The sequence below is a fragment of the Setaria viridis genome, chromosome 5 (genome assembly GCF_005286985.2).
Source record: "Setaria viridis chromosome 5, Setaria_viridis_v4.0, whole genome shotgun sequence".
Taxonomy (NCBI): Eukaryota; Viridiplantae; Streptophyta; class Magnoliopsida; order Poales; family Poaceae; genus Setaria; species Setaria viridis.
The window spans coordinates 32,634,107-32,662,088 of record NC_048267.2 but is presented as its reverse complement, the minus strand read 5'-3'; the positions used below and the strand labels follow the sequence as shown (position 1 = coordinate 32,662,088).

Genomic DNA, 27,982 nt, shown 5'->3' with positions numbered 1-27,982 from the left:
TGAGGTCAATGTAGTCATTTCTCACCCAAGGTGCTAAACTTTAGCACTGTATCCAAACAACCTCAAATGCTAAACTTTAGCACTCTATTTCAGGGTGCTAAACTTTAGCACTGTGCTAAAGTTTAGCACAAAGTTCCCAAACAGGGCCTAAGCTAAATCCCCTATACCGACAAACTAGTATTTGTCTATATCTCATATGTACACCTAGATTTGATATATATTTAACACTACACTATTTATATATCATATCGACTACTACATCTACTAACTACGAGTTAAGATAAATTGCGAGATTTCAAATAATACCTCAAGCGAAGCGAAGATCTGGCAGAGTTTCACTTCTATCTCCACCTTCCTCCCCTCCTCTCCTCTCCTATCCTATCCTCCCGATTCCTCTCCTCCCTCGCTTCCTTTGTCTCCTCCAGAATGAACGGACACGCCCCGACCCCGGTTGTTCCTCAGCTTTTAAAGGGCGGGGAGCCTACCGCCGACTGATCCGGCGCGATCTTCCCGCTCCCGCCGTTTGAATCGGCGGAAGCCAGTTACTGCCACTTCATCCGGCGGTAACCGGCTACCGCCATTTCATCCTACGGTAACTCCGTGGGCCCCACAACCGCTAAGATTCCACGTGCCGCCGTTTCAGACAGCGGTAAGCAGTTTCCCTCACCTATTTGCTGACGTGGATGTTGACATGGCGCCCTTGCCCAGATACCGCCGACTAAAATGATGGTAGCCGTTTCATCCGGCAGCATACGTCCAGTTCTGCTAATTTTTTGCTCAGGTATTTATTTTTGCAAAATCGTAAAAAGTATAAAAATAAAAAAATTCCTCACTTGCCAAGTACTCGGGGAAACACTGCGTGCGAATTGAGACCCTTTAAAACACGTTCCAAAGTAAAGGGGTCCTATGCAAAAACTATTTGGAGCATCTTCCAGATATTATCACCAGGTCAACATTGCATGGCAATTAACAATAACACTACTCCATTAAGACTTACGACGCAATACCCGATCCAAAATTACAACACAATCATTCTTTCTCCGGATTACCAGCTGCTGGAACAAAGCATTACGTAGTACAGATCCAAACTTGACTCTTGCGTTGCGACTGCTGTCGCACGCTAGTAATAGAAAAAAAAATTAAACAAGCTAATATATTTAGTAGATGAATTATTTTAACCATCAGGTTGCAAAATGCCTGTGAAACGCGACCTAGCGTTGGATTAGTTTGCCAGCGCGCTCTCATCGGTCTTTTCAGATCTGCAATTAAAAATTGAATTGTTGCTCAATTAGATATTGTCGAAAGAAATATGTACCACCAAACAAAATATTAGCAACTGCGAAGACAAATATGTAGCATCACAGATAATGCATCATGGCATCAAAGGACTTATCATTATGAACCACCATAAACTACCTAAACACCATAAACTACCTAAACACCATAAACTACCTAAACACCTAGCTGATGTCTATGCTCCTGAACACCATGAACTACCTAAACAGATGAGCCCAATGCAGAGGAAAATGAGAGAGCCATAGCAGATGGTTCCCCCAAGAATAAAAATAGCTGAGAAACACGGAATCTGGCCAAGGAGACTATTTGGCCCATGCAACTGCATCGATTTCTGCCTGGGCGCTCCGATATAGCTCCAATCTCTGGGCAAGCTTTGCTCTGCGCTCCATGACCTCAGGGTCCTCATCAAGAAGCTTAGAAAGCTGTTTGGTCTGCACAGCGAATGGAAGTGAGGTTAACAATGACTGTAGTAATATTATCAAACACTAGACGTGGCACTTGTATTCAGTCATGAACTCACGATGATAGTGCATATGACAATAACTGTTTAGAGAATAATAAATGTATGGGTGAATTGGTGAACCGTGAACACAGACAAGCTACATGGCAGTTCAGCTTCAACGACTAAATACTCACTATGCTCATGTGGAGAAAAGTTAGCATAATGCAAGGTGCCAAAATTACTCACCTCTCTTGCTCCCAACTCTGTAAAGAAATGATCAAGCAGTGAGCGCTTTGCTTCGCGGACTTGGCAATACACGATCGATTTGGGGATAGAATTCCTCAGGGTTGAGCAAACCATGTTGACATATGCCTGTACATTAGTACCTGTAAGATGACAAGAACAATTGCATGCTATGTTATAACTAATCGTGCAATTAAGTTATTTTTAAGTACACTACATTTATTGGTTCACAGAACTTCTTAAATACTCCCTCCGTTCTCTTTTATTTGACGCTGGTGTCAGAACTTGCGACAGTAACAGTAGTGGAAAGTGCTTAAATAACTTTGAAGTCCTTACCAATTCGTCTGAGATACAAATCATTGTATCTATCAAAGATGGATTGTGTTGGACTTCCTCCCTTCTCAACATCCTGAGGAAGCTTCCTAAAGAAGTCTACAGTTAAATAGCTGCACTCCATATCAACAAGCATCAATGTATTTTTCTTGCTCTCATCCCGCATTCTGTCCAATGCTTTAAAAGCTGCACTACCTACTTCCACACGAAGAGTTGGAAACTGCTTCAACTCCTGCACAAAGTCCAACAACTTCAATTCTAAGTGAACTCGACCTTCAGGATATTCTTATTGAGCATAACATTTCTACACCACTTTTATGGCTATATTCTGCTAAGGTACATTCTTGAGTGACACATAAATGAATGTTCCTGCATATAGAGTTATAGATAGATGCAATCCTGAATTTCTGATAGATACTCCATATCAACTTTTCTGTAATATGTAGAAATTATAACTGAAATCAAATCAGAACAGCAGTTCACCCACTCTCCTATCATGAATCCAACTCTCTCCAGTCCAAATTGTAGGTCGTTTTATCTTTGTCCTAAGTCAAACTTGTCTAACATTGACCAAGTTCATAGAAAAAAAATTATTACCTTCTACAATATCAAATAAACACCCTGATAAGATATGTTTCATGATCTATCTAGTGAAACTAGTTTGATGTTGTCGATATTTGTGCATTTTTCTATAAACTTGGTCAAAGTTAGAGAAGTTTGACTTAGACCAAAGCTAAAACAACTTACAATTTGAAAGGGAGTACCTTAGTATATACACTCACCAGAGGTGTAAAACCATGTACAACCAGATTATAAAATCATGTTTGTGCTGCAAATACAGTTCAGTAGATTAAGAAAGAAGAAAACATACACGTGTCTCCTTGATAGCCCTGTGAACTAGCTCCTTGAGTATTGCATGGACCTGCCAAATGCCAATGTGGAAAGGTGTCATGTTCTGGAACTGAAGGAAACAGGTGTGCCTTACAAAAGACCAAAACTATTTCGGTTGGGCTGATTTATAATATAAATAAAATGATGGATCAGAAGCGATTATCATATCCTAAGTTAAATAAAAGATGGTGAATAAAGACAGTACAATGATTTGAGAAAGAATGAAAGTTTTGCCTCCCACTATCCCAAACTCGTGAAAGTCATGGAAAATACTTTCTTGTATAGAAACGAAAAATCCGTGATGCAATAATTAACACTAGCTGTGAAACACTGACCAATGTGGAGTGGAGCCAAACATAAATGACATAAGTCATATTTTAAAGAATGTGAATATTCTCAGTGCTAGGAATGAAAAAAAATCCCAAATCTAATTTAATTTTAGCAGCACAACATTATTAGAAATAATTAGATAACTGCAAAAAATGATGCAGAAAAATTACTAAAATGTGAGTTATGGAGCATATAAACAAATATGCATGGCATACCGCGTCAACAGCTGCCTCAGCTGGACCTTTGATACTAACTAGACATGACTCTATAAGACGCCGGTATCCTTGCTCCGGAGCTATTAAGTGTGGTTGATATCCATCGGCTTGTGTTATAAGCTTCTTTACATTTTCCATTGCAAGGTGTTTTTCAAATTGCAACCGTTTAAGAGCCACTGGAAATTGGTTGTCAAAAACATAGTAGATCTTCTCACCACCAGAACGCCTGCCAAAAATAAGAGTAACATAAATAAAAAATAGAAGTATGAAGACAATCTTGCAGAAGAGCAAGCTGAAGTTGTATTATAAAGGAGATAATAGAAGTTTCTTTTTCATTGGATATCTCAATGGAAGTTTATGTGAAAAATAGTTTGTATGATGATACCAGAATAAGTAGCTGAGAAACAGCACACATGCACATACATTTTCAGCATTCAGTTAAAGAAAATATCGGTTTAGCATCACTAATTTGGCAGGTAAATATTTATTCTTTGAAATGTGCATTTAACTAACAGTTCTTACCACAGTTTCTGCATGCCAGGTATAATCTAATGCATAATACAATAATGTCATATTAGTTAGGTGATAAGTTCCAATTTGTGCGAGCTTGGAAACAAAATATTGTTATTCAGGCACACAAGGGTATCTCAAGTACAAGTTTATTGTGATGTCTTAAACATTAGGAGGCATCGTTGCTATAGCGGTTTCACAGCTCAGACCCTACACTATATATCGAACTCCCATTACAGCTAAAAATGTTATTCATTGCAATAGCAAAAACTTTCTAGCAACGAAAGACTCTTTCCCCATAAACTAGCTTGCCTCTAAACTATTGAAAACAAAAAACTTCTCTTCAAAATTTTTGAAGTAGTACTCGATGCAATGTTCCAAAAGACATAATGAACAGAAAGCTACATACGCTCCGTCCAGATGCTCCTTGTAGATACTGTCAAACATGCGACATATTTCCATAATAGTGTACAGCTTTCCCTGAATAACAGGAAGAAGTGCAATTAATACACTTATGGGCAAATTGAAAGACTGGCTGCAGGTAAATTGCCATGCATGTAATAGTAGTTAGTGAGAGCATGTCTTATGCTAGAAGCATAAAACAAGAAAACCATAAGCGTGTTACAGAATGATGCATACAGTCTGAAAGGACATGACAAATGCATATAAGGTAAGTGTAGCTGGCACAAAGAAATAGGTAATATCATAGTAAGTCTTACCATGTACCCACTGCATGGGGGAAACTTTGGGGCTAGAGAAGATTCAAAAGATAGAAATAATCTATTCTTAGACTGATAACATGCAGAAGTCTTACCCCAGCATCTGCAGCAATGGGTTTTCCAAGACGACAAAGTTCAGTTTCTAGCTCTGCGGTGGCCTTGGTTATTAGAGACTGGATCCCTGGAATTCTTGATTTAATCACAGATTCCAGATGCTGCAGGATGATGATTAGTAAATAGTCATGAGGTCATCAAGACAAATAATAAAATAGGATTGTGCACACAATGTAAATTATACGACATACCTTTGAAAGCATCTTTGCTAAGTGCTCTGATCCCATTCTGTGAGCAAGGTGTTTGTATTCTGGTATACTTGCAAAATATTCACGCTCTCTAATCCTAGCAGCAATCATGTCCACGTTCTTGTTTATATCTTGCTGGGAACGATTGACAACACCAATCCATGGATATTGTAGTCGATAGGACCTTCCTTCTAGTATCTAAAGAACAGAACTCAATTAGAATCAGGACACAGCTGTTATAAGATAAACTAAAGTTAAGAGGCTTGCTGCCTTGCAACCAGTGCACAGGAGAGTATATGCATAGACCTAAGAGAAAGGTGCTAAAGCTAAATTGGCAATGCAGCTAAGCAAGTGAGCACTGCTGCTGGAACCAGAGAGGCACAGCATGACTTTCTCACAAGAGGAAATTCACAGATGATTAGGAGCTTTGACTAGTAGGTCAACGGAATATCATTTTTGTTAGCTTCAAACTTTTTGGGACAAAATCAAAGAACAGTCAAACAACCTAAGAGAATTGTCAACTTGTATGAAACATTCTGAGTAATTAATATAACTTACATCAACTGCATCTGTGCCCTTGTCCATTAGGTCAATTTTTGTAAGCACGCCAAAGGTCCTTTCACCTGAATTCAACAACATTAGCATTCGACAGAAGTTCAGATGATTTTTTACCTGAGACTATTTTGGTCTATCAAGTTAATTCATAAAATAGACATAACATGAATTTGTTTACCATATCAATTTTATGGGGGTGTTTGGATCCCATGGGCTAAACTTTAGCCCTCTTATTTGCATGCCAAATAGAAGGACTAAACATGGGCTAATTGCTAATCTAATTGCACAGATAAAGGCTAAATGATGTTTAGAGCCTATTAGCCCTAATTAGCCTTTGATTAGCCCATGTTTAGCCCATCAACACATATAAGGGCTAAACTTTAGCCCTCCTGTTTTAGCCAAGCCAAACACCCCCATAAAATTGAAATCACATTACCTTGTACTCTAAAACCACACTACTCATCACATTCTCCATTAAGTTTGTAATAGTATTGTACCTTTTGGGTCAACTTCCCGTGAAATCTTTATTGCATCAGAAGTTGCAAGATCCTGATTGGCTGGAGAAATTGCAAGAATGATGCAATTGGGCTACAAAAAATAAACAGATCCATTGTTATACATAGGATTTATGACAGGTACATACATACAAAAGACAGTTCAAGCATTGCTTTTACAAAGAGAAAAGAGCATATAAGATCACAAAATTAGTCAAGATTGCATGTGAACTGGTGTAGGCCAAAATATAGAGGGAAAACTGGATTAATATACTGAACCTACTTCTCAGTCTGTGCATAGTTACCGGTCACTACTTAGTTCAGTTGAAAGTAGAAACTATGCTCATCAATAATAACGAAAAGGAATGCGTGTGGGTTATTATAAAAGTACCTTTTCTATGAACGAGCGAACCATGTTTTCAATGTCATGCACAATACTATCAGGTTGTCCCTCTATTATCAAAACATGCAATTGCAAGTTAGTAAAACTACTGCAACAGGAATAATAAAGGAGACAATATTTCAACATCAAGAATAACTTACCAACAGCTACCTTAGTAAGCCCAGGGAGATCAATAAGAGTAAGGTTAACAACTGCAATGGGTAAAGTTATTTAGAAGAGAATCGGAAGTAAATTAGGCAAAATCTCATCAACATAACAAAAATATAAACAATTGGGTTATGGGATTCTACAACCATCAGAGATCCCACACCTAGGTCAGTTACAGAAAAATGGATGAAAGTCAGCCTCTGTTCAGGATTTTCCTCGCTTATGGTTTTCCGTATATAAATTTTAGAGGCACACTGGGTGTATGAAATCATAGACTGAGCCGGTTGAATAGTCTCAGGGATGGGGATGCTGGAAATTCTGTCATTCTGATAGTTTTTAGTGGGAACTAGAGCCATATACACAATCAAGGATGCTCCAGTAGCTAACTTGAAAAGTTCAAGCTTAGATTAAAACAACTACAACCCAAACCCCACAAGGCCACAACACCGAAGCTGAATAGTAGGGACGTGGTAAAGCAATAACAGCAAACAGTATAAACTGAGCCAACATATTGCCAGGATTTTATTCATACCATTTGGGGAATATATGCTCAAATAAATGGGCACAGTTGATATTTGCTTTGTGCGGCCAGTCGCTCGGTCAGTTTCATCTGCAATCTCCTTCCTCACTAGGGCTGTAAAAGTGAGTCTATCAGTTTTGACCTTCAAAAAAGTTATTACTGTTACCACTAATCATGCATGCATAGCTACGGCAGACTTTTAGACATCCCTAATCAGACAATTAAGCCACTAAAAAATTGCACTTCTCTCGTGAAATATGCAATTCAATCCACATTTAAGGAAACGAGTACAACCATCAAAGCAGTGCAGCAATATAAGTGATCAAATGTAACCCTGTGTCATTAGCTCTCAAGTTGAGGAACACAATATAATACCACAAAGTGCCATGAGCTTCAATTTGCACTTATAGACGTTATCCTACAATGTTGCTCAGCATTGCAGTTGCATTATTTTCGAATTGTGTAATTGAGTTCAGATGCTCAAACACACCAAAGCAGCAATTGACTAGTAATTGAGTGAAGGATTTACCAAAATCTGTAAATCTTTTCTTCTTAAGGTGCATGAACTCTGCATATTCTCCGGGCCCATCAATCCTGTTGAGTTGCAGAACCAGCGGGCGCCTTGTAACAATTCCTGCAGAATTCCATGAACCCATAAGCAGCATCACAAAATTGGACAAAAGGGCTTATGGTGCTAAAGCTTTTCCAGAAGATCGAAACCGTGAATCCACAGTACCTGAACCCCGAGGTAGGAAATCCTTCCCAACGACACTCTCCAACACCGAGGATTTACCCGAACTCTGTCACGCGTAACGGCAAACGATGGAAATTGGCATGTCAAAACCCACATTGGTAACTAATCATTCCAAAATTTTGAAATCAGACTAAGCGACCATCACAAAACTAGGGTTCCAAACCACACTCATAGCCAAAACCCAAGCATCGCATCCAAAAACAGAGAACCAAAAAGGGAAGAAAAAAACAAATGCGAGATCGCGGGCCAGTCACACCTGACCGCCGACGACGGCGATGGTCGGTAGCGAGTCCCATAGGGTGGGGAGCGCGCTCTCCTCTCCGTGGTCGCCGAGGGCGGTGCACGCGCGCTGCAGCTTGTTGACGAGCGAGATGAGGTTCTCCATGGCCGCCGCGCCGGCAAACCCTAGGCGGCCGGGGCCCTGGGCGCGGTCGTCGTCGATTGAGGAGACGCCAATGACTCGCGAGGATGCGGGCCGTGCGCGACGGGGTTTAATTCGTTCGATCATGCGACACTGCACACCAGCATTGGTGCCAGCCGAGGAGGAGCTGTTTGGTTTTTGTGCGCTCCGGCGGTTTCGCTTGTGGGGGTGCTTCGACTCGAAGTCTTGACCAGGTGCCACACTGCCACGTGTCGAGATGTGATCGTCCGCGTTCCTTGCGGCGTATTTTCGGAAGCCCCTCAAATTTCGAAAAAAGAATATCGGTGTAGAACTCTGGGATGATAGTTTCTCTCGGTACTGAACCGAACGTGCAACTCTGCAAGTGATTATATTGAAACACATTGATAAAGGGATGACGCATCCATACGCCGATTCTCTCGACATGTGCCAGAAAAAATTTCTTATAATAATCCCCAAAACAAGAGCATTTGTTATTTTCTTGGCGCGTGGTTCCGGAGCACAAACGTATATGAATAAAAGGTCGTTCCTTTGTGGCACACGAGCATTCATTCTGTGCCAGTGGTTTAGGTGCTTCGGCACGAAGTTTTGAACATGCACCGTGTGTCGAGATGTGGACATCCTGGTGGTTTCCAGACGGCCACATGTGCAATAAAGCATTTAATTGACCAGTTAAAATAATATTTCCAGTGCACCATTTCATTTTTGTTGTCTTTATTGGCAACATGAGTGTTTTGTGTTGTACTAGAATGTATCTAGGTACTTATCATTATGATGAACCTCTTTGTTCTCGCTTCATTATTCTTTACAAACTTATCAAAACAGCTGATATGGCACTCTATTTTTATGAAATGAAATTGCCTTAGAGTTACTTGAGCATATTTATGAGAAAAAACATCAAGTTTTGGAAAAAAAACGTTGATACAACTAAAAGTCCCTCTACAAAAAAGAGGCCGCTATTTAGAGACAAGGTCCCTTCATGCTCTTTACCCCCATATTTTCATCTCCATCTGTGATTTTACAACTATTTTTTCAGCTTCATAATTTTGCCCTTTCTTAAAAAAATGAATTTTGTGTTTAACCTCGTTGTTAGAGCACTTCATGATCTCAATTCAGCCATAGAAAAACATTAATTTTTTCTTGCATAATTGAAAGGGGCAAGATCTCAAAGTTGAAAAGGAAGGGGAAGTCACAGTTGAAATTATGTTGTTGCCCCTTTAAACAAATCGTACCACTTAAATTTGTATGACACTCTTTCTTATGTGCGTTTCCCGGCGACTAAGGTCTTGTTTGGGAGGAGGGGCTAAAATTAAGTCTTGGCTAAACTTTAGCCCTCTCAAATGTTAGAGCTAAAGCTTAGCCCTTGGGGTGTTTGGGTGAGGGGCTAAAGTTTAGCACTTGTGTCGATAAAAAATCTATTTACCCATGTTTTCTCTCCTCTCCTTTACCCCTCCTCTACTTGTTCCTTCTCAACTACTTCGTGCCCGGCCCCAATTAGCACCTCTCGCTGCCCCACCACCTATCCTGCAGCGAAGAGCAAGAGCACAGAGCAGCTACCCTCCCCAGTCCATTACATAGAGATACCCCACCCCACCTCCTCACAAATCCTCGCCGGCGAGGGAGAAGAAGAGAGGAGGAGAAGATGGTGGTACTCCCTCCGCGCGTCAAGGCTCGACTCGCGATCGGTTGATCCACCGAGCGGACCAAGATGCGGATGAGCTGCAACGGCTGCCGCGTCCTGCGCAAGGGCTGCAGCGACACCTGCACCTGCACCATCCGCCCCTGCCTGCAGTGGATCAAGACCCCCGAGGCGCAGGCCAACGCCACCGTCTTCCTCGCCAAGTTCTACGGCCGGGCTAGGCTACTCAACCTGCTCGCCGCCGCGCCCGCCGACCACCTCCGCCCGGTGGTCTTCCGCTCCCTGCTCTACGAGGCGTGCGGCCGCATCGTCAACCCAGTCTACGGCTCCGTCAGCCTGCTCTGAGTCGGCCAACGTTGTGGGCTCGGATTCGGCGGAGGGGAGCGCAGGGGATGCGGCGGCGGCGGTGGCGGGGCTGGTCGGGCTCGGATCCGGCCGCGGCGGCGGTGGCGGGGTCGGGCGGAGGCGGGGCAGGGGGCACGGCGGCGGGGCCGGCGGAGGCGAGGCGCCGTGGTGCCCCTCGCGGGGAGAGAGAGAGTGAGGGGAGGAGGCGGCGGGGCCGGCCGGAGGCGGAGGCGGCGGGACCGGCGGGCGAGGCGGAGGCGGTGGGGTGCCATGCAGCGGGATCCGGCAGGGAGGAGTGAGAGGGAGGAGAGAGAGAGGGGCAAGGGGAGGAATTTTGAATAAGTGGACCACTTTTAGCCCCTTTAGTCCATTTTAGCACACCTTGAGGGGCTAATGGATTATAGGGGGCTAAAATTTAGTCCCTTCATTTTAGCCTAGTGTTTGGGAGCACTAGTGGCTAAAAGTGATTAAAATAGGGGTGCTAAAATTTAGCACCCCTCTTCCAAACACCCACTAAACAAACTGTGCTACTTGAATTTCGCCGTGTAAGCTAGAAATGTTCGTTTGAAATCCATCCTTTTTTCTTGGCGCCGTGCATGTTGACAAACTCGTAAATAGCCCAAGCTCTAATGAAAACGCGGACGCAGCGTTGGCAGATTTTTTTTGGGAGACTGTTCTTCAGACGCTTGAATCGGTGAAACCATGCTCGCTACTCCGAGATCGACCGTGACTTCGTGACTGTCTAGCACCTGCGTGCGCTCAATTATTGGAAGGTCTGAATGAATTCTGAACTCGAGCACTCTCGCACGTCGACGTCCCAGCTTTGCTGATCAAGTGATCAGGTGTCTAGAATATCCACGCCTGAGCTGTAGCAGAGGCGTACACAACACACACTGTAGAAGAACGCCGCCTGTTCAAGGCAGAGCCTGTCCAGCCCGAAGCCTGACCATCGATCCGCCCCCAGACAGCCACGTGTCTGGCCGTCGGTCCAGCCGCAGCGCGCCGCGGGACGCGACCGATGCCGCTAGAGGCGAGGCTGCGCGCAAGACTGCAAGAGCCACCACGCCGGTCGTTCAGTCGCCGCGATACGTTCCGACGAAAGTCAGTTCGCTCCAGCGTCCTTCCGTTCCAAATTATAAATTATTTTTTAACTTTTCTAAATATATAGATATTATTATGCATCTATTCTAAATTATAAATTGTTTTCACTTTCCTAAATGTATAGGTAGAGTACATCTAAGTGCATAACAAAGTTTATAAATTAAAAAAATTCAACACAGACCTATGTAATTCTAAACGAAGGGAGGAGTTCAGAGTCCTGCCGCTGCCCACCGGACCGGCTCCTAGAAGGTCGTGCGAAAGCGAGCGCGCCGCGCAAGTCGCAAGCGTGCGCGCGCGCGCGCGATTTCCACACTTCCCCTGGCACGGACGCCACCGGCAGGTGCGTGTATATACCTGCGTGCGCCCCGCGCAGCCACGTACTACAGCGGAAGACCGAGGACATTCATTTCCCCGCGCCCCCGCCGTCCACGTACGGGGAGAGCGAGAAGAAGGCACGCGCACGCCGATGGATAACGGCGCAGGCGCCAGCGCCACGCTGCGGAAGCGGGCGCTGTCGATCGACACGGCGTCGGCGGCCGCGGCGATCGAATTCGGGAGCAGGGCGGCGAGCGGCCGGGAGGAGGATAAGGGCGGTGCCGTGGGCGCCGTGGAGGAGGAGCCGGTGAGCCCGACGGGGCGGCTGTTCCGGGAGCCCAACTTCCGCTGCCACATCGTGTCCGTGTTCGGCCTCGCCGCGCCGGTCGACCTGCCGGCGCTCCGGGACGGTGTCGCCGCCACGCTCGCCCGACACCCGCGCTTCTGCAGCGTCCAGGTACGCGTATATTTGCTCGCGCGCAGCGCGCTTCTTACCCATCGCTCGTTCCATTCGTGAATTCCTAGCTCCCTCAGCTGTTCTGGTGCACAAGCTTGGATATTCGCTTGCCACTCGCCAGTTTTGGTGGTTGGGAGCTGCCCGATCACTGACGTCTCAAGACTAGGCTAGCCATGGACATCTTCCTTTTTCCGCGTGCCGGACTGCCGGTCCTCGTCTTCGATCCTCTAGATCGTTTTGACCAAACAGGCCTCTGCTAAGCTAGTTGTATCTAGCTGCAGAGCTTCATTTGTGTTTGAAAAGTACTCATGCACACTTGCTTGCTTGCTACGGAGTGACTGTGTACCAAAAGTAGTAAGCACAAACATTAATCTTTGCCTACATCAATCGATTGCTATCTATTACCGTAAGCCTGAGGTTACGTTGCGTAATCAAGGAGAGTTCAAATAATTTTCCACCCGCTGACCCGCGTGTCTTGTGCTAGTACTACCTTCGTTCGTTTATATATGCCACCGGCTTGCTCAAAATTAAGCTGACGAACGTTATATAAATGAACAGAGGGAGTACTACATACGGCAGACACGAGGCACCAAGGTAGCTTTCAGTAGTGCGCACCAGCGTAGGGCGTTATCGCTATGTGAAAGGAGCGTGCATGGTGGTCTTAGCATCGTGGAACAGTCGTCGCGTGAGCTTGTGAAGTGCGAATTGGTGCGTGTGCCGAGTTCAGTCGTCACGGAGCATGTCCGGTACTCCAGTAGGCAGGGGATGGCTGCTTTTACGTGTACGAATGGTTTGCTAAGTAGTGTCGTTCTAAAACCAGAGATGTAACTGGCACATTTTGAAAATCTACTTTAGTTACCTGAAATAAAAGGGCACCAGTTCTCACCTCTAGATATATGCGAATTTGGCAGTTAGGTTCCTAGTTCCTCCATCGAAACCGCCAACCTATCGTTGACGGCAGAAATTGCCAACAACACAAGTAGCAATAGCATGCCCCTCATCTCTTCTTCCAATGATGATTGACGAACAAATCGACAGAGAAGATGAAGTAGCTAAACCATATTACCAACGCAGTTGCCAAACCATTTCGATGGATTAACGGAGTCGTTAGAGTACAACGTTGTCAATGTCAATGTTATCTTAGTGCACCCATTGTATGCAGCCCGACTTGGTAGTGGTGCATTGGGTCTGGCCGTCTGGGCCTGGACTTATATGCAATACATGCACAAAATTCCATGCATACATGCCTTTTTCTCCATTGTTTCTTCTGTTGTTTTTGAGGAGAACAATGTCTGCAGGCGTTAAACGAGTTCGAAAAGGACGCCAGGCCAAAATGGGTCCGAACGGCGGTGAACCTGGACAACCACATCATCGTCCCGGACCTGGACCCGGCCGCCACGTCGGCCGACCCGGACAAGGCCCTGGAGGACTACGTGTCGTCGCTGTCGACGCGGCCCATGGACCACTCCGTTCCGCTGTGGGAGGTCCACGTCCTCGACTTCCCCACCGCCGAGGCCGCCGCCGCGGTCGCGCTCCGCGTGCACCACTCCGTCGGCGACGGCGTCTCCATGCTCTCCCTCTTCATGGCCTGCACCCGCAGCGCCGCCGACCCGGGCGCGCTCCCTTCCCTCCTGCCGGCCCGGCGCGCGGGCCCCGTCTACGCGGTGCGGCGGCGGCAGCGGCCGCCCTCCTCCTCGGCAGCGGCGGGCGCCCTCGACGCGCTGGCGGCGCTGGCCGCGTGGGTCGTGGCCTTCCTCGTGCTCGCGTGGCACACGGTGGTGGACGTGGTCTGCTTCTTCGCCACGGCGACGTCGCTGCTGGGCGACGCGCCCACGGTGCTCAAGGGCCAGGAGGGCACCGAGTTCCGGCCCAAGCGCTTCGTCAACCGCACGCTCAGCCTCGACGACGTCAAGTTCGTCAAGAACGCCATGAGCTGTGTACGTCCTCGGTTCTCCTCCTCTTGCATTGGCCAGTGGCCACTACCCCACTGAATTTTCCTTTTCGTTCTTTCTTGATGCTAGATCAAACAAATCGTTTAGCGCATGATTACTAAAGTTGTGCTAATCTACCTTTTTCAGACTGTAAATGATGTTCTCCTCGGAATAACATCTGCCGCGCTGTCTCGGTATTACTTCCGTAAAACAGGTGAGCGTCTGAACGAGATGCTGAAATGCGTTTTTGCAGTGCAAAATTCAGCTCATTTTGCAACTGATGACGTAACCACATTCTTCAGGTGAAAGCGACAGTAACAGCATCACGGTGCGGTCCGCTGTTCTTGTCAACTTACGGCCGACGCCTGGCATACAGGTGAGCGTCTCTACCACTTCCTCGTTGACCTTGATCACACAACACTAGTGGGAAAACTTCTCTTGTTGATCGCAACACATCCGGTTGGGTGAAGTGAAGATGCACTCAGCACTCCCATTTTTGTGTTTGTGCCATCTGCCATGAGCAGACATTGGCGAGCATGATGGAGTCCGGCAAGGACAACGGCGCGCGATGGGGAAACAAGATCGGCTACATGCTGATCCCCTTCCACCTGGCCACGCACGATGACCCCATCGAGTACGTTCGGAGGGCCACCAAGGTCGCGCGCAGGAAGAAGAGCTCCATGGAGTCCGTCTTCACCTTCTGGAGCGGCGACATGGTCCTCAAACTTTTCGGCATCAAGGTGCCCTGCCACTAGTGCTGTTCAGCACTGAAACAAATTGATCAGCTCGATCTCGATTTGCCCTGACAGAGCTTGCAACCTGGATGTATATATGCAGGCAGCAGCCGCGCTCTGCTACGGCATGTTCACGCACACCACGCTGTCCTTCTCCAACATGGTCGGGCCAACCGAGCAGGTCTTGTTCTGTGGCAACCCCATCGTCTACATCGCCCCCGGCACCTACGGGCACCCACATGTAAGAACTCCTTCCCTGGTGGCATGCGTTATTCGGTTGCTGCTTCACGGCTCTCTCGCCCAGAGAAGTTCATGCCTGTGCTGCGTTTCTACACGCGATTTCTGAAGAATCTGCAGTGATCGGTCAATCATTTTGGTCTGGATTCGTGTGCGTAGGCCCTGACGGTACACTACCAGAGTTACATGAACACCGTGAAGCTGGTCCTGTCGGTAGATGAATCACAGTTTCCGGATTGCCATCAGCTGCTGGACGACTTCGCCGAGTCCCTCAGGCTTATCCGCGAGGCGGTTCCACGAAAACCAGAGGCGGCGCAGGGTGGTGCTTCCAGTTGAAGTGTATACATGATTCTTGTTGTACTGCAGTTATTTTTTTTCTTCGATACGGTTGTACTGCAGTTATGACGATCAGTGCTCATCAGCGAGCTGTTAATCTCATAGGTGATGCCAGAAATATTAGCACTGCACGCAAGAAGCATAGCTGAAACAACAGACAGTACCTAGCTGTATCAAACTGTGCAGATCTACGTGGAGTTCTTGCTTCACTTGTTTTTTTTTTGTTTTTTTTTTTTTTTGCATTTGAAACCTTGTTGCTGGTCTGGACAAACTTTCTGGGTGGTTTGCTAGTATACAAAAATACAGACAATACAGCAAAGGTTCAGGTTTACGTAATCTTTCAAGTTGGACAGTACAGCATGAAGGCAATGATGTTGAAAGCTAGCAAATGATTAATGAGTTTGTATAATTACATTTCTTTTCCGCTAAAGCTCGTCTTAGGCTTACGCACGTGGGCCACTTGTAGCTGCAGGCAACAAATTTGGAAATCGACTCGCACAGATACAGCCTCCCACCGACGATAGATAGAAGACGCCCTCGGAACCATAGAAAATGAAGTACATCAGTACATGATGCTGCCTACCTACACACGGCGTGTTGGATTCATTCAACCCTCGTCAATCGTCTAGCTGAATTTGCTGCATACAAGACGTTTTTCTTTCTTGTCAACTCATTCAGTTTCAGGGAGGGGCTGCACGCTAGATGTCTAGGAAATTCACTCAGATGATTTTTCAGTGATGGATATTTTGCAGTCATCTTGATCTCTGTCTTTCCGTTTGCAAATGTGAAATGCAATCTCTGAACTCTGCGACAACGATGGGGGAAAGGATTGGTGGGGGTCTTGACAGCCTATGGCATCTGAAAACAGGACACGACTGAAGACTCGATATTTTATCAGGTGGTTGCAGCGAACCACCTGCCACTAGAGGTGGTTTTATATGCTGCACATTCAGAGGGTTGGAGGAAGAACATGCTTGCATGTGTGTAGGCGTGAGTCTGAGCGTTCTTTTTAAGACCCCAACATGGCAACATGTTTCTGCAGGCGTATTATGCGGCGTTTCAAACGTTAGTCCCCCGTAAATGCTCTGTAATTTTCTGATATCCTCTGTATCACTGTAACCTTGTTTGGGTGAGGGTCAAGTGTTTTGGGAGCTGTTCAGAACTTCAGATCGAGTTGCAATTCTTATTCTGATACTGTGATGAATTTCGATTTTCGACGTTTGGCAACAAATTCAGGTTAGAAAATTCGCTCAAATTACACATGAAACTGAAAGTTCTCCAGAACTCAAACTGAAAGAGCAGTGTATAAAACACTGCGCTTTCTGAATCAAAGGAAAACAAGGCAAGCACAATCCCAGAAAGCTCCAAAGTAGCGCGTGCGCACACATGGATCCCCTTTGCCTGTTGGTTCTAGATCTAGCGACACTTGCACGCGGGAGATGCTCGCAAACACCAGCTCATCGCCACTAGCAACATGCCAATATCATAAGCGTAATCGCAAGCTGCATCCAGATTGCAGGTTTGCAGCCACCACCTCCACCAGCAGACCAACCCGTAGCCAACTCCCAAGCTAAAGGAGCTCGTTCCAGAGGTCAGTAAAGCTAACAGCGGTGGTTGGCACGTCGCAGTTGATACGGAGGCGTAGGCTGCACTTCTCCCACGTCGCCGCCGGCTCAGGCTCCCTGACGCTGGAGATGGGAACGGGGCGCGCGTCCGTCGTCGGCGCGCTGCTCGTGGCGCTCGCCGTCCTCGCGCCGGCGGTGACGGCGCAGACCTGCAACGACGAGCTGCCGTCCCAGCTTGTCCGCAACTACTCGGGGCTCGCCTGCGCCCCCGTCTGGAACAGCTTCGTGCTCCGGGTACGTGCCAGTACTTCGATTCGCCGGTTTCTTGCCGCCTCGCTCTAGATCCGTGGCGATCCGGTGCCGCGGCGCGCTCTCAGTCTCACTCCACTGACTCTCACTGGATCTCCTCTGCTCTTGCCCTCGGCTGCTGCAGTACGCGCAGGACAAGGACAATGTGCTGCGGGTGGTGCTGTCGACCATGTACAGCACGGGGTGGGTGGGGATGGGGTTCTCCAAGAACGGCCTCATGGTGGGCTCGAGCGCCATGGTTGGGTGGATGGGCAAGACGGGGGTCGCCCACATCAAGCAGTTCTCGCTGCAGGGCAAGACCCCCTCGCAGGTGGTCGTGGACAAGGGCATCCTCGTCTCCAACGACCACGACCACACCGTGCTCGTGCAGCAGGCCAAGATCTACCTCGCCTTCCAGCTCAGGTTCAACGAGCCGCTCAAGCGCCAGAACGTCCTCCTAGCCTTCGGCTCCGCCATCCCCGTCAACGACCGCCTCTCCGAGCACCAGGACAAGACCTCCATCACCTTCGATTTCACCACAGGTCCGTTTTTGATTGCTTGATTCTAGTGCCACCTAACTGATGCCAATAGATTAGGGAAAGAGAAACGTGTACAGTCAGTCCTTTTGTTTTCTGACGGAGATTGAAATCTCTGTCTGTTTCGGTCAATGGTTCTGCTTAGTGAAAACAAGCAGTCATTTGAACCAATAGAAAGTGCGTGTGCAACAGTTTGATGTGATCTATTCTTCTTCCGAAATCAGAGAATCATAGCTCTGGCAAAATAACAGTCAGTGGAGGGGTGCATTTCTGATCTCACGAGTCAACCACCAAATCATTTTCTTCTAACGAAAAAACATAAACTTCCTTGTTTGCAGGCAGCTCTTCAAGCGCGTCATCCTTCCCGGAAGGTCTGAAAAGGACTCACGGGGCGCTCAACTTGTTCGCGTGGGGTGTGCTCCTGCCAATTGGGGCCATCGTCGCAAGGTACTGCAGGAGATGGGACCCTCTGTGGTTCTACCTCCATGCCGGCATCCAGTTTGTGGGATTCATCCTGGGTCTGGCCGGCATTGTCGCCGGAGTATCATTGTACAGCAAGATCCAAGCCAACGTCCCGGCGCACAGGGGCCTCGGCATATTTGTGCTTGTGCTAGGCATCTTGCAGGTATGTGCTTTCTGCTTCTGCATAGCTGAAACCATGTCACGTGTATCAAGTCAAAACGGTTTGAATTTTCAGAACACCAACAGTAGTTAACTAGTTATTCTGATGTTAGAATACTACAAGTCATCAGTGTTTTCAACATAAACTTGCTACATACTAGATCACTAGATCTGAAATATCTGTCTACTTCTTCAGATTCTAGCGATCTTCCTGAGGCCCAACAAGGACTCCAAGTACCGCAAATTCTGGAACTGGTACCACCACTGGGTAGGCCGGCTGGCGCTCTTCTTTGCTGCGATCAACATTGTCCTCGGGATCAAGGTCGGCGGCGCCGGCAACTCGTGGAAGATCGGCTACGGTTTCAACCTGGCCGTCCTCCTGATCACCATCATCACTATGGAAGTCCTGCTGTGGACGAGGTGGAGAAACAATAGCAGTTCTACGGCGGCATATTAGGGACGATCGGTTAGGTTCTTGTGCCGTGGTAACTGCAGGAGGTTCATATTCTTTAGATATTTTTGCGTGCTATGCTGTTGTTGTAGTGTTCGTGCGTGCTGCAGGGTCTTTTGCAGCAGCTAAGATCTGCCAAGGCTAGTAGCCTTATGATGACCTTTTGGCGTGCAAGACTGCAAAATATCATGAGACGGTCTGCGCCTCTGCGGAACTTGTATGTGTTCAACTGTTCGTGCTTGCCGTTCCGGTGCTTTTGGGAATTGGGAATTTGGGATTGCTCAAAATGGAATGGTGCTTTGCGCATTTCCCTTTGGTTGACTGCCTGACTGGTGGGTCTGGTGTGCCTGCCTGAACCTGACGAAGTTGCGCATGTTTCTCTCTCTCTTTGGGGAAGTAAGGTACGTGCGCACAGTCGCACGACCACGCCTAAAATAGAAATGGATTTTGGTCATGTGAAGAGTGAACTGCTTCAGAGTTCGGTGCTGGCCGCTGAAAAGAGTTGGAGATAGCAGGTGAGGTAGTACGAATGTGCATGCTTGGCTAGGCGTAAAGACTTGATGCAACAGCAAGCAAAGCATGAAGAGTTGGAGCAGGCGAGCAGACGCGGAGTTGGTGCGGATCCGGCAGGCAAGACCAGACTAGAGGCTTTCCCCGTTGCTCGGATGGGGAATTTACCTGGTCTGGGATTAGCCCCAGGCGCTGCCCGCCGGGGCCTGCAACTCTGCGAGATTTGGCTGAAGCCTGGTCACATACTCAGGACTCGCACTTCCTGGCATCGCAGCATTGTCGTCAGGTCCAGGGGGATCCAAAACCAAGTAGCCGACGCCCGATGCACACGCTTAACGCGTGCCACCGTATGCGCACCAGCAGCGAGGCGCCGGACTCCGCCGCGGCGGCGCAACTGCGGTCTCGTGGCTCGGCCCGCTGCGTGCCGCTGCCGCCTGGCCATCCGCTCTCTCCGTGGCCGGATGATGGAAGCTTCATGCGCCGTCTCCCCGTCCAGAAACCGGCAGGAGGACCAAACTTTTGGTCACGAACCTGTGGTGAATGTGAATCGCCGAGATCGCGCGGAGGGGACAGAAACAGACCATGGCTGTCCCGGTGGGTGCTTTGCCAGCGCTGGCTTCACCGGATCCCGCTCCTAGTTTTCGACGCGCCGGCGGTCGGCCTTGGCGGTTTGGAAGGGAGCGAGGGGGGCGACGCCCTGGCTGTGGCTGGGGACGAGTTGGAGGAGATTTTATACGAGAAGCGCGAGGAGAGATCGAAGAAAGACGAGGGGGGCAGGTTTGATCGGGCAGGAGGGGGGCTTGTTGGGAAGGCGACACAAGTCAATTGATTGGGCGCGTGCGGTGCGGTGCGGTGCCGCATCCGCGGCTGTGGCATGTGGAGTTGTGGAGCATGCGCTGCGAGCGACTCCACGCAAGGCGTCTCTTGCGGATGCATCCACATTCCACAGGTTTCGGATCCGCGGCCACGCATCATCCTGCACCTGCAGTCTGTGACTCTCTCTCTCCATCTCGCTTTTAAAAAAAAAGACTCTCTCTCCGTCGGGATGAATCCATCCGAGTCGTTCTACGGCTCAAGTGTTCGAGCCAGCTGGGAGGGGGCTGTGAAATGCGACCAGTTTACTCGAGCATAGCACGCAAGTCACTCATGTTTGCAAGAGGCTAGCCAAATCACTGGAAAATTGTTTGGTTGAGATAGGACTATGCTGCATATTTTGAACATGCAGTTTTTTTTTAATTTGGAATTTTGATTGTTCTGGTACGAGATATTGAAGATCGTAGAAACTCCTTTGTTTCTCCAATTGATTAGAGATTTCATTTTAATTAATAGGGTCCATTACTCCACCCTAGCACCTAGGACTATACACTTTCAGAACTGAGAGCCTGCAACAAAGCCAGTATGCTTCTGTTTGTCAGCAGAGAGAATTTGTTGGCTCCTTAGCTTCTTTATCCTAAATATTTGGTTTTCGAAGGGAGGAATATGTTATTTTATCAAACACTTGTACCGTTACATAGAAAAATAAACCATGATATTTCAAAAATTTTCTGTTTACGGCAAAATGCATACTATGACTTTTCCACTTACCACCAGAGCACGTTGCACCAACTTGTCATGTCTCTGTCAGTACCTCCAGCCTAGATAGGAGGAATGGTTTATCCAAACGAATCCCTCCACCTCTAAATATAAGCATTCGAAGCCTTCAAAATTTATCCCTAAAAATACAAGCATGTCTAAGAATTAAAGATTTCCAACCCTGCGAGCAATAAATTAATCATGTGTGTTATCTCTCTCTCTCTCATTCTCCACTTTTAATGTATCCCGTGCAAACCAACTAAATTAGCTGTTTATGGTATGGATTAGCCAACAATCAGCCTGCAAGTATATTAATCAGGCGTAATTCCTTGTGTTTAATTAGGGACATTATGAACTTTTATCTTCTAGCTTAATTGATCCTAAAATTGCTAGAAGTGCTTATATTTACGAATAGAGAGAGCAGCCACTTTGATATTTGACATAGAGAAGTGCTCCGGTGGTCCTTCCTAAAAAATTTGCACGATTATTAAAGCAGCCTAATTAGGATTTAATCTCGCCTGGGTCCTGTTTGGACCCGGCCCTACCCGTACCCTAATTCTACCCAAGCCCTGTCCAGTCCAAATGCCCAGGTGCCTCAGGCCAGCAGGTACACACCTGAGCCCAAACGTCTTCTCCCCTCATCGTTCCTTTTCCTTGTTGCATTTTCTCCGTCTCATCTCGTCACTTCTCCCATCGCACACAGCACAGCCGGACGGTTACGACACGAGGAGTCCTACTCTTATTACAACGAGTATTTTTCATATTTTTGGCTACAACTACGCCGTACTGCACCATAGTCTTTATATTAGCATGCCTTGATGTCATGCATATTTGGGACAGTCCGTGCCTTGCTGGTGGGTCATGGATGTATTCTGTCCGCACTTCCAACATTTTTGCTCTCAAAAAAAATTGTACGCATTTTGCGGGAACACTAGTTGCATTGGCTGCTTTTGCGTGGCTTATAGTAAATCGTCACAAAAATGTAGTAAATATGTAGAACGTGGAATTTAAGTTTGTATAGTTGTTTGAACTACTTAGTATTGGTAGCATCATTGTAATTTTTTGAAATTAGCTAAAGAAAAATCCATGAAGTTCGACTTAATTTTGTTAGGTAATAGGATTGTTACCATATCTTCAGGCAATAAACATAATCTGAAGATTGAAATTGAAATCGAATTTATTTAATTGAACTTTTGGCCTTTATTGGTCTACCTGAACCAAGATAAATAAATTGAACCTTTATAGACCCATTGGCTGCATCCTTTGATTATAGTCCTAATTGTTGTACAAATACTTGACCCTCACAAACCCATGGGTCATGTTCCATTCTCACGTTCCTAGTGTCTTCCCATCATTTCTATACCTAATATTAAAGAAAGGATGTTTCTTTCAACCATCAACCGTCGTGGACATTTTGCAAATAAGCCCCTCAAGTTTTTAATCAACCCGCAATCCAGCACTTGTCGTACTTCATCCTCATTTTGCACAAAAACCTCTGACCTTTCGTGAAATCAACCTGCAGTCCTTGGTTGTTTCTGTCATATTTTACGAAAAGCCCCTTAAACTTTCATTGAATCAACCCGCAGTCCCCTCTCCTTTTCCCCCTCTCCCCAGCCGCCCCACGCCCGGCAACCTCCGCACGAAGGACAGCGATGGGGAGGAGGGGCCGGATGACATCGAGCTAGTGAGGTAAGGAGAAGGCGCGAGGAGGGGCCGCGCCGCGCGAGATCTGGCCCGACCTCGGCGCAGTGGAGAAGGGGCTTCGGTCGGCGAAGGCGACCACCGCCTCCACCGCCGACCGCCCCACGCCCGGCTCCCTCCGCACCTCTCCATCACGCCCCTTCCTCCTCCCTTCGGTGACGGCGCCTCTTCCTCCTCGCGCGCCTCGCATCCTCGGCGACCTCTTCCACGACAGGCCAGTGAGCAGCGCAACCAGGGGCGTGCTTCCCTCGCTAGGTCAGGCAATGAGTGGCGTGGCGAGGTCGCACGAGCGGCCACCAGAGCCGTGCGGCGGCAGCTCCGACATGGGCCGCGGGAAGAAGGAAGCAAGTTTTGGGGAGAAATTGCAGTGGTGCCAGAGAGGACGGCCAGCTGCAGCTGTCTTATTTCGATTGGGAAGGATAGAGAAGGGAGAGGAGCTGATAGTGTGTGGCGGATCCACTTCGGATCTACCGGGTTAGACATGTTTTAGCCGCCTGATATGCGACGCTCATGCCTAAGCCGAGTAAACAAGAAGTGCCGTCGGATTTTCCTCCGATTTAACCACTTGAACAGGACCGATTTAGCAGACTCACACGAAGGTGAGCGATTCCAGAGAGTACAACAAGTCCACTCATGTTAACAAATTAACCACTGGATTTAGTTGCGAAAGAACATCAGAGTTTTACAAGCTTTCGGAATACAACAGAAGGTAAAACACTAGCGGAAGCAATCGTCGGGGTCGGATGTCCTGGTGAGGCCAGCCGGGACATCACTGGTCCCTCTCCTCGCCGTCCGAGGAGGGATCCCACTCGACCGTCCAGCCCGGCGGGAGCTGGGGCGGCCAAGCGCCAGCAAGAGAGGGGTCGGGGGCAGCAACTTCACCTGAAAAACAGGGGCCACAACAGGCTGAGCTACTAAGCTCAACAAGACTTAACCGATAGGAGTAAAACTACTCCACACTTCTAGACATGCAGGGCTTTCTGGCTGAGGGGTTTGCTTGCCAAAAGCACTAAGTAAAACCCTATTTTCAAGTTTTAGTTCCGATTCTAAGTTCTTTAACCAGTCTAGGTTTTGCAACCTATTCTAAGCAATCATAGAGCCAAACAAGGTATGTATATCACAAAACCATGTCATTATCAGATTCCTCTTTTACTCAGGGTGACAGAGCGATCAAGCAATCTCAAACTGTGAGAGGCAGACGAATCGATTCGAATTCTTAAACCATGCATGGTGAACCTAGCCTCACGACATCCACGTACCCGGAGGTCGCTTCCTGTGTCGGCCTTCCCCATCAATCCCCTAACCCGTGTCGGGCCCATTTCCTTTGGTGCAAGGTTCCACAGACCCGGCCTCTACCGTTCTGTGACCACGCATGCCACCACGTGCGACATCCAGCAGGGGAAACTCCGTTCCAAGAACAATGGGGCGACCGCTCACGTCTAGGTTCAATCCGGTACTAGGCTTCCTCAGCCCATACTAAGTATGAGGCTAGTACTTTCAAACACTTGATCACGAACACCACCACTGTCGGGCCTTAGCACGTTTTTATAAACAGACGGGGCAACTATCCGTCCACCAAAGAGTTACCAAACCCTGCCCCGTCCATCGTCCTTATAGTTATAACAGAAAGGTAGACATGCAACTCCTACAACTCGCGAGTGACAGGAAATCACTCGGCTTTTACCGCCTTCTAGTTAAGCAAGGCAACTACTCGGTCCAACAGCTAGTGTTCAAAACATGGGGAGCTAAGTCATGCATCTAGGGTTTCAAAGAACTCCTATACGTAAATGCACAAATAGGTTACAGAAGGCAGGCGCAAGTTTGGAAAACAACGCAGGGTTTTCATGCAACCGGGGCTTGCCTTCGAGCAAAGAGGAAGAGAACTGCTCGACTTCGGGGGCGACTTCGGCTTCAGCGGCCAGGAGCTCAGCTACAGCGTCGTCTTCTGGCGCCGGGTGTAGCTCGTAGAAGCCGTCGGCGAGGCGTAGCTCTACACGAATGCAATGCAAGAGTTAGCATAAACGGTTATTTCAACAGCAACACTTGCTCGCCTGAGCCCAGAAACTCGCGACAGAGAGCAGGAGGGTGGGGAGGTTCAAGAGAGCTGGTGAAGATTAAGAGGCAAGGGTCGGAAAGGAACTTATGATATGATCCTTGAACTAGAGGATGTGGTATACTAGGGATCCTCCGACGCGAGCGCTGAAGGGTTCCTAAGTTTTACACATACACCCTCGGGTTGAAGAAAAGATCATAGCCGAGCCCTCGGGCGAGGCGGATAAGGGTCGGCGGAACAGATAGGGTCGGGCGAGACGGAACCGGGGTCGGGCGGATAAGAGGGATCGGGCGAAGCGGACTGGGGTCGACAGCTTACCTTCTTTCTACAAGGAAGGCTTGGGGTCGGGAAGAAGCAGACTTAGGCGGAGGGACTAAGGCTTTGAACAACGGCTAAGACCGGCAGTGCTCCGGCGGCGGTGCTCCTTGTGGGTCACAAGTGAGCTTTTACACAGCACGGAAGAGCAAGCGGCTGGGTGGCTTGGAGAAAACGGAGGGGAGTTGAGAGGAGAGTTCCTCAAGAACTTTAGGATGTGGTGCTAGGAGCTTGAGCAGGGAGCAAGAGAAAGGCTGAAGGCAACAATGGCGGAGGGAACTCCGGTGGGCTTGCGCATTCCTTTATATAGCTGCTGGAACGGGGAAGGGAAGCGGCGCGGGAGAGAGAAGGGGAGCGGCGTGAAGGCCGGGGAGAAGCAATGGAGTGCTCTGCCGGGGCGGGGATTGAGCGAAGAGGGCGGTGGTGCAGGACTCGGGGATGACGCCAGCGGTCATTGGGTTCTGGCGTCAGGGCGGCGCAGGAGCGGGTATGCCGGTGGTTGAGATTTGGCGGAGGCGGGCGTCGTCGTGCGGAAGATTTGATAGAAGCGACCAGTTTAACGGCGCTAGAATCGAGGGCGCACAGGTGAAAAGACATGCAGCCGCGGGCGCGTGGGCGAGCGCGGAGCAACAGATTGTCGGGCGGCTTCTGGCAGGGCGGGGGAAAAAGAGCTGTCGCTGCCGTGGCCAGGGTTGGCGATGGAGGAATCGTCGTGTAGCGGAGACCAGGCGGCGCGACTGAGCTCGAAGTGACGTTAAAGACGGGCGACATCGGGCTCTGCGGCCGGGATCTGGCGGTGTGATGATGGGCGCGGGAGGCGAGGCGCTGCAGAAAGGTTGCAGAGGGGCTTCCGCCGCCATTGGGGAAGGGGGCGCGAGGATCCATTCGGTCGCGAGCCAGAGACAAAACTGAGCGGCGGGCGTCGGAGAAGATGAGCCACGCGGCGGGGAGACTCTGAAGCGGGCATGCAACTCGAGTGCGCCTGTCGCGGAAGATCTGGGGGGGAAAGATCTCGCGGGTCCACCGGGCGGATAGAACGGACGTTTGAGGAAGACTTAGAAGGATCCGACGGTGAGCTGATTTTGCCGGGGTCGGGATTGGAGTGAAGCGGGGAGGGGTCGGGTCTCAGGGATCGGAACCGGGCGGAAGGCTGAGCACTTAGGCGCGGCAAAACAAGGCAGATGATCAGGGCTAGGATTAAGGTTAACTCGGAAGATTAGGGTCCGGTCATCACATAGTGCTTGCAACTGCAGCTGATTGCTGCTACCTGTTGGAGGACTCCCGCGCGGCTGCGCCACCTACCCGCCCGCCACGACCGCCCACGCTAGAGTTGCCTCAGCCGCACTGCCAGCCTGTACGAACCAACCTCCAATGGAAACCAATCCGAGAGAGGGAGGAGCTCGTCGTCATCGCTGGCTGTCGGCCGCAAGCTTCCGGATTTGGACGAATAAATCGAAGGCGGCGGAACGAGTGGGTGAGGTCTGGAGAGGTAGGAGCGGTGAGGAAGAAATGCGATGCAGGGGAAGGATAAGGTTTGCAAAGGCCGAGACGGGGCCGTGAGGAACAAACATGCTGCTTCAGGGGGATAAGGTTGTGCCTTGTGCGTGATATATCCATAAGATGATAAATGAGCTATGAATGTATACGACCGTGCAGCCGAAAAAAAGCCGGTCAGCTAGGGATGTTTGGTTTCAGGCATAAATGAACGCTAATTCACGAGATGAATATATTAAGCCTAATTAATTCATGATTGACCGCTCAGAGCTGTGCCCGTCCCCGCTTCCGTCGGTTTCATGTGTGGGTCCTTCGTAATAAACAGATGGCATCAAACTATCCACAAATGTCTTCTATTACTATACTTGCAAAGAGAGGACTACTAGCGACAACGCACCAACATATTGTGAAGCGAAGCCAATATATTAGGAACAAACGAATAATAACGTGAGAGCAAGTAAGGACCCGTAGCAACGCACGAGCATTTCTGCTAGTTAATTGTAATGTTAAATGGTTACACTCTAGAGGTTGCTAGGGAAGGGGGTATAATATAGTTAGCTTAATCTTGTTGTCGAACTTGTTGTATTATACTTCTTTTGTTTCAGGTTGTTTTGGTTTTTCCACGTGCATAATTTTTGCTATGCATATAGATATATATTATGTCTAGATATATAGTAAAACCTATGCATGTGGAAAAGCTGAAACGACCTACAATTTGGAATGGAGGCAATAGTTGTTTTAATTATTGTCATAAATTTTTTTTGAAAGCTGTCGTGATAATATAATTATTTCACTATAGCTTCGTACTGTAATCTCTCTGTTTTTTTTTGAAAAGGTTGGGACTAACTATGTTATGTGAAAAATTAAAAAACTCTGATTCAAAACATTTCATCTGTTTACATTTCCCTTTGTTATTTTGGTTTCTATATCTTAAAAATGTAAGTTTTTATTATCGAATAAAGTAACCGTGTGATATCAACTCACCAGCTCTACTTGTTACTCATACTTCAACATACATCGGACAAAATTTTGACCTTCTCTGAAAGTTCATAATTTTGTAAATAATAATATCCAAACTCCAAACCTGGGTGTCTCATAAAAAGAAAAAAAATCCAAAACCGGGACAAGCATGAGGGGGCGTTTGGTTTCTCGAGCTAAGTTTAGTCCGTGTCACATCGAATATTCGGAGGCTAATTAGGAGAACTAAACATGAGTTAATTATAAAAC

General features: G+C 47.9%; 3 protein-coding genes across 5 annotated transcripts; 2 read left to right on the top strand and 1 right to left on the bottom strand.

The window, feature by feature from the left end:
• Positions 1-960: 960 nt before the first annotated feature.
• On the bottom strand, positions 961-8,727 carry LOC117854512 (dynamin-related protein 5A). 3 transcript variants are annotated; one of them, XR_004640318.2, is made up of 17 exons: positions 8,411-8,719; positions 8,137-8,200; positions 7,930-8,034; positions 7,413-7,514; positions 6,874-6,924; positions 6,722-6,783; positions 6,334-6,424; positions 5,840-5,904; positions 5,285-5,479; positions 5,075-5,194; positions 4,670-4,740; positions 3,751-3,976; positions 3,186-3,236; positions 2,318-2,546; positions 1,985-2,124; positions 1,498-1,727; positions 961-1,259 (listed from the first exon to the last, which is right to left on the bottom strand). XR_004640318.2 is itself a non-coding variant. In XM_034736733.2 (16 exons), exons 1-15 carry the CDS (start codon positions 8,660-8,662, stop codon positions 2,016-2,018), a joined length of 1,779 nt encoding a protein of 592 aa, XP_034592624.1. In that variant the 5' UTR covers positions 8,663-8,727; the 3' UTR covers positions 1,311-1,727; positions 1,985-2,015. The 3 variants fall into 3 exon arrangements, 2 of the variants coding, with proteins under 2 accessions (XP_034592624.1, XP_034592623.1); XM_034736733.2 differs by lacking the exon at positions 961-1,259 and having other exon boundaries at positions 1,311-1,727; positions 1,985-2,110; positions 8,411-8,727; XM_034736732.2 differs by lacking the exon at positions 961-1,259 and having other exon boundaries at positions 1,311-1,727.
• Positions 8,728-12,013: 3,286 nt separating this feature from the next.
• LOC117855262 (wax ester synthase/diacylglycerol acyltransferase 11) lies at positions 12,014-15,858 on the top strand. The gene is made up of 7 exons (XM_034737572.2): positions 12,014-12,411; positions 13,710-14,348; positions 14,490-14,556; positions 14,645-14,718; positions 14,867-15,082; positions 15,180-15,317; positions 15,473-15,858. Exons 1-7 carry the CDS (start codon positions 12,106-12,108, stop codon positions 15,647-15,649), a joined length of 1,617 nt encoding a protein of 538 aa, XP_034593463.1. The 5' UTR covers positions 12,014-12,105; the 3' UTR covers positions 15,650-15,858.
• A 1,129-nt stretch (positions 15,859-16,987) lies between these two features.
• Positions 16,988-19,339, top strand: LOC117858999 (cytochrome b561 and DOMON domain-containing protein At3g61750). Its single transcript, XM_034742170.2, has 4 exons — positions 16,988-17,508; positions 17,648-18,044; positions 18,377-18,663; positions 18,856-19,339. Exons 1-4 carry the CDS (start codon positions 17,344-17,346, stop codon positions 19,114-19,116), a joined length of 1,110 nt encoding a protein of 369 aa, XP_034598061.1. The 5' UTR covers positions 16,988-17,343; the 3' UTR covers positions 19,117-19,339.
• Positions 19,340-27,982: the final 8,643 nt, after the last annotated feature.